Raw genomic sequence first — 6,952 nt, forward strand, 5'->3', positions numbered from 1 at the left:
ATATATATATTATATATATAATATATATATATATAACTATATATATTATAGGCGTATCAAATAGGTGCATTGGCGAACTATGGGTGAGCGAGCAGTCCGCTTAGCTAGAGGCATGGCTGCGAATGGGAAACTTCACGGGTATTGAACGCGTTTCACGGCGCTTTGACCACTGACGCACCGGGTATTTGCAGCTCTCGCCCCCTCTCCCCACACGCACGCGCATACGGACACACAACAACAGGCCTTATGCGAGGAGCAGGGGCCTTTTTAGGCGGAGCCAGTTCTGTTCTAAGTACAAAATCGAGTACAGTGCCATTCAGAGCAGCGTAAATATTTTGTTTCCCTACGATCCCACATCCACTTTGGCTGAATGGAACGAAAATATTGTTCGTAGATTCCTTTTCCATCGGCTGGTCGCACGTGTTCTTGGCAGGATGTCGCGCTTCTTGCACCTACGCTCCCAGCTCTCTCTCCTTGTTGCACCTCTCTCTTCGCACACCAGTGCACCGCACCGCCACCGACGCCGCACACCACGTCACATACCCACGCATGCACACAACACACACTACACACTATACGCGCTCGCGACTCACACACTCGCTGACACACGCGACGTCACGCACATCACTACCACACACTTCCCATCACACACCACACACACACACACAACCACACACAACACACACACAAGCACATCACACACCACTACACACACACAACAACTCGCGCTGCGCCCTACCGCGGGCGGGCACCAACGCACTACGAACACACGCCACGCAACACGCACACATACACGAAACACAAACTCCGACACCTCATACCATAATTACACGCACCGGCGCGCAGCGGCGGGCACACCACGACTGAAACACACCCGCCACAGCACAGCCTACACAGCACACACACACACACACACGTAAATACAAATAAAATGTACACACACTACATACACACGGCGCGGCATGCGGGCGGGCCACACACGCACCATGGTGGTGCCTCCATAATGAGCGTTCACGCTGAGACTAATGTCCTCCATGTTGGATGGTGTTCAAACGGGCGAGGGGTATGTAATCCATACTAAATGAGATCGAAATTAAGCCAAACGAGTAGCTCATGTTGCCGGCTGACGCAGCCTCACCGCAGGGGCGCTGCTGCGGCTGCTGCTGCGGCTGGGTTCGTGGTCTCAGCGGCGGTGGCCACATGTACCGGAGAAATGTTGGGCACAGAGGAGTTAATCAGCAGCTTGCGAGGAGAGGGAGGCGGAGCGCAGTTGTGTTGATTGCGCGAGGTTTCACACTAGGTCTGCTTCCTGTGTTTCGGCTACGTGGAACTACATTCTGCGGTGCCCGCTCCCCCTTAATCTATCCCGCATGTCCTTTATCCTCTGAGCCTTCTTATTTTCGAGCTTTGCTCATCCCGGCTCTCCTTCTTCGTCGCCATCCTATCCCTCCATCCCTCCTTCCTCCCATCCTGTGTGTTCCATCATGGTCCTGCTCCCCGTTAGTATCCCATCGGTAACATGCTGTCAGCGAAGGAGTTACTAATGTGTATATATTATATATATATATATATTATATTTTTAACAGGATAATTTGTCATTATTAGCTCCTGATATACGTGTAAGTCGCGGCAGGCCAGTCGATCATCCATTGCTTGACGGCTGGTGTGTAAACCTATTCGGGATGTGATAGCTATCCCAGCTTTGTGTTGACCTTCCTACGCCCCTCTAAGGCCACCGCCTCCTTACAATCATACATTCAACTAATCCAACTCAAGTGCGATTTCGCTGTCTCTGTAAGTGAACGACATGTTGCGTCAGCATTCTCGAGTTGCACGTGAATCTATATATGATCGTCCTTACACAGCGCACTGCAGTGGTAGCTACAGATCATGTAGAATCGGTTGGTTCGGTCACCGCAGCTTTTCGAGAGTGGTTTTTAGCGCGAGGTATTGGTCTGGCGGAAATTCGGGCGCTTTTACCTGTCGTTAGCTTGAGGACTTGTTTGTTCGTGTTTTGCCGAGAGCTCACGTCCATGAGTGGCCGTGTTGTTCGTGAACCGCTGTCTGCTGTGTTTATGTTTGTTATGTAGCATTGAATGTGCTGAATGTAGGCTCATATCCTCTCTAATGCACCAGACTTTTCTAATCCTCATCTTCCGTACCACAAGCAACACGTTTGACAGGGCCCGTTTCACAAAATTCTAGTAGCCCGGCGCCGTACCAGGTAGTGCAGTCCTCTGATAATAGTATTCCCATTATATTATTTATGTATATTGTAATGCGGTGATATATATATATATACGTATGTATATACATACTTACTCGTTGCCGAGTTATATTACCACTCGATACACATACACCCTTTCAATACGTACTTCCATTATTACCTCTTTTCAATGTGCACTCACAGTTGATACATCATAGACCCTTTTTAATATACACTCGCAATTCTGCTCCGAGATACACACTCACTCCTCCCTAATTGCGCCGGCTTTCAATGGCCGTGCACACCGCCGAGTGACATTGCCACGTCTCCCGTTGCTGCGGTTGTCGCTCGCTTGCTGCTCGCTACACGTGTATCCGACATGCAGACAGAGACTACACGCGTACTGCACGGTCAGGCACGGCAGTCGCGTGAACGGGCATTTCAGGCGCTTGAGAGCTCGGTTTTGGTGTATTTAGTCAAACCCCATCTATCATGGCCAACAACTCGCCTGCCACTCAGCTGTCATCGGTCCGCAATACAGCACGACTATTGCAAAATGCTGCCCACTTGAAAATTGATGCCTTCTGTAAACCAACTGCCCACAGCAACAACTACTTTTTTTCAATTAGGGCAATGTAGTAGACTGTCACTAATGAGGTCCAACTGTTTTGCATGAACAGGTCATGACCACAAGAAGAGGTACCGCGACGAATTCGGAACCAGTCAACGGAATGATTATTTCTCGAAACCAGATCGCCACGAGACAAACTGGGATGGTCCATCTAGTTACACGTTCACAGAGTGCCAGAGAGCAAACTCACAGCCTTGAGTGACAGACAACATCGCTCTTACAAAGATCCGCACACGTCTACACTGGAATCTACGTTTAAATAAAGAGAATGATAGACAGGCGGACAGATTTAGACAGCTGTTCAATCGTTACCCTAATTTAAAATGCCATAACTGCCACAATGAATTGCTTGCATGCTGACAAACGCTAAAATACAATGGATTGATCGAACTTTTTCTCAACCGACGAACGAGTAATCTAAAGTAAAAAGCTACGTGTTGTTTTTAGTACAGTGAGTAAGAGGTTTTACGTGGTCACTTAGGCAGTAGACTATAGAGTGAGTGGATATGTTCAACTTACTCTGTAGTCTGTAACTCAGGTAGTAGACTAGAGAGAGTGTGTACAGGGGCAACTTAGTCAGGTAGTAGACTAGAGAGAGAGAGTGTACAGGGGCAACTTACTCAAGTAGCAGACTAGAGAGAGTGTGTACAGGGGCAACTTACTCAAGTAGCAGACTAGAGAGAGAGTGTGTACAGGGGCAACTTACTAAGGTAGTGGACTCTATCGTGCGTGTATACATGGATAACTTACTAAGGTAATGGACTCTATCCTGAGTGTATACACGGATAACTTACTAAGGTAGTGGACTCTATCCTGAGTGTATACACGGATAACTTACTAAGGTAGTCAGTGGACTCTATCGTGGTCACTACAGGTCAAGCGCCCGGGCAGCGGTCACTCACCTAGCACGGCCAGCGTGACATTGATCGTCAGCGTGCCGAAGCCGTTGACAGCCTTGCAGAGATAGCGGCCAGCATCCTCCGGCACGATGTCCTTGATGCGCAGTCCCTGGTGGATGATCTTGAAGCGCTTGCCCCAGGTGACCGGATTCACCTGCTCCCCGTTCTTCTGCCACGTGATGAAGGGCGTCGAGCCTTCGACGGGACACGGTAGCTTCTTGGTGTCTCCGACGCGCGCCTCCACCACGGGCACCAGCTTGCCGAAGACGTAGGGCGGTTCTGCGCACAGAAGAAAATGTCTGCCGTCAGTTACGGCGTACACGAGTATCGCGTAGCGTGTAAAGTCGCAAGGCAGTGCGTGAGAGCAGAGTTAGAGGGTTAGAGAGCAGACAGTATAGTTGCAAATCTGGACAGGTATCAAAAAGGAGCTTGAGGGGAAGAGGAGGAAACAGGTGGTGGGTGCACGCCCAAGAAAGGTGGCAGTGGATTAACAGGTGAAACATCATGAAACAGTATATTTGAAAATCTTAATATATTGGTAAAAACCTAAAAATACGTTTTTTTTCTGATGGGAAATAATAAAACGGGGCTATTGATTGAACGCAGCTATATTAATAACAATGAGTTTTTATAGTTTTTCTTAATATATATATATATATATATATATATCTAACAAGCACTATCGGCAAATAAAGTACATGAAATTTTATTAGTTAAATAGAAATTTAGAAATAAAGTTACATTCGGTAATAGGTAACGGAATTAACTACGTATTCGTATGTCTTTTTATTAACTGACTACGGTCCGCCACCCACTACTTCCCACACCGCCTTGGATGACTGCCACACCCAGCTTTCTCCTCATACTGGTAATCACCATGCTGGGCGCCTTTTAGAGTACAGTAGCTTGACACGTACGCATATATACGTGCCCGTGTTTAAACCTCCCCGTGGACGGGTGACACGCGGCCTGCTGTCACACGCTATAATGTCCTGCATGACAGATGAGGTGGCCGGCGGTGACTACGTGACACGTTGCCTGTCAGTGTGACCACAGCAAGCGGTGTGCGACAAACAGCACACGCACACACGCGCGCCAGTGCGGTCTACTCCTTCTCTCCGCACGTACTTATTCTCTCCTCAGCAGCGCAATAAAGTCATTACAACCCCTGCAGCCCGCGTAGAGAACGTGCTGAGCGCGAGTAATTTATAGTTATACAAGTAGCGCTGAGCATGTGACGAGTACTCTATGGTCAGACTCTATATCCCACCTCTCCAATTACACGCCTCTCGTCTAGCCGCTGTTTTACGACTTGATAATTGCCAAATAAACCTTTCCCGGCCAATTTATGGCCTATCCGCAAGAATTATTGCCTACAAGACGTAGCTAATGGGTGCAGGACGCCGGTCTGTCTATAAACTCACCAGCATGCCCAGGCTCCTCGGTCATCAGGCAGGCAGGCAAACAGGCAGCCAAGTAGGCAGGCTAGCCCTGACTCGCCTAAAGGGGCAATCAGATTTTTTTTTCAACTCTAGACGTTTGACTCACAAATGCAGACGGGAGTATAGGTAAGCAGCCACCGATAAGCAACGAGCTTTCGCGCTCCGAAAGAATCGTTGGCAGACGGAGAGAACGCGCGTTCGCGAGAAAACATTAGCGAGCGTGTCATTCATCACCGCGTGCTAGTAGGGGAGAAGTTTGTGCGCGCGTGCGAGGCTACACGCCAGCGTGAAGATGCTCTAGGCCTCACCGTGCGCCACTTATTCCATTCTGGCGCCTAATTAGAGTTATCCGCTGCAGAAAACCTGGTTTCCGCTCATTTTTCATAGCAGTGGGACGTCAGAAGGACGAGGCGCGCGCCCCGATTACGCTGAAAGAGCCGCAGACAACCGGTCACCTCCTGCTCACCGAAGGCCCCGCCACATAGCGCGGCCGCCGCGGTTCAAGGATGCATGATAATTTAATAATAAATTTATGAAGCGATAAAAGTGTCTAATACGTGTAAAGGCCATTCACGAGAGTGCGTGAGAAGCATGCAAACTGCTCATGATTAATGATGGTCCGCAACGCCCAGACTAGGTCCATCTATCGCCTACACAAAACAATCGACAAGCCCCGCGTAGACCCACGAGAGAGGACAATGTACTGTAGGCTAGCAGAGGTAGAGAAGACATTGTCATGCAGTATCGGCACACGCAGGTGTACTGCGCGACCACACAAACGCCTCTCGTTACGTTAATGAACAACGACAGTATGCAACTGAACGTCAACAATCCTTCTCTTTCAAATCTCACGAGAGATGTCTGTGGTCGAGCATGGCAGCATTACTGACCTTCCCACAGACTGAGCCTTACAACTATCGTGCAGCGTGTATTTGGACCACCCCGAGGGTAGCTCACTGACGTTGCAACAGGGCTGACCATGGATCCTTACGTCTCCAAGCTACCCCCGATGCCACCGCCGCTACCGCTCTTGCCCACCAAAATAAAACCATCTAAGATATTCGAACAAAACGAGCGAACACGTGTCAAAACACGACGAGAGCGCCACTCGCCGTCGCATAGTCACGGGTGCGGGGAGGCAGGAGTGAGTGATGGCTGACGAGCGATGCTACATGTGAGGGTTGTCGTGGACGGAGGAGCACCGCATGTTCCCATAGTGCGCCCCGCTACCCCCAGCTCCGCCTGACGACGGATATCCACGTGTGAGCCCGCCACCCAACCCACCAGCTCGCCCGTGCGTCAAACCACCCGCCCGCTCATGCGTCAGCCCGTCAGCCCGCGCGTCAGCCCGTCAGCCCGCGCGTCAGCCTGCCCACCCGCCCGCGAATTTTGTTTCCCTACACGTTATATCTTGGTTATATCCATTGCAGAGTTTTGGGCTCCTCTGATTCAGATTGGCTGCTTTGATTTGCTTTGACCATAGAATGATATACACATTTGTTGTGTTTTCTATGCTTCGACTCAACAAATCTTCAAAATAAGAGAACAAGCGCCATTTGTAAATGCTGCATTTCTTTTATTTTATGATCGATAGATAAGTAAGTTTTCTGATGTATTTTCCATGAAAAACACACATTTTACTCATTAATATAAAATATAATATCATTATAATTACAATTATTTGTTGTGTTTTCTATGCTTCGACTCAACAAATCTTCAAAATAAGAGAACAAGCGCCATTTGTAAATGCTGCATTTCTTTTATTTTATGATCG

General features: G+C 48.8%; 1 protein-coding gene across 2 annotated transcripts in view; it reads right to left on the reverse strand.

Moving 5' to 3' along the window:
• LOC106806604 (fibroblast growth factor receptor-like 1) overlaps positions 1–6,952 on the reverse strand; it is a 94,453-nt gene that overhangs the window by 51,772 nt on the left and 35,729 nt on the right. For both annotated transcript variants that reach the window (XM_014808599.1, XM_014808598.1), the window contains exon 3: positions 3,740–4,015. In XM_014808599.1, coding sequence (XP_014664085.1) covers positions 3,740–4,015 — 276 coding nt within the window. The remainder of the gene's footprint in view (positions 1–3,739; positions 4,016–6,952) is intronic.

The sequence above is a fragment of the Priapulus caudatus genome, unplaced genomic scaffold (assembly GCF_000485595.1).
Source record: "Priapulus caudatus unplaced genomic scaffold, Priapulus_caudatus-5.0.1 Scaffold169, whole genome shotgun sequence".
Lineage (NCBI taxonomy): Eukaryota > Metazoa > Priapulida > Priapulimorpha > Priapulimorphida > Priapulidae > Priapulus > Priapulus caudatus.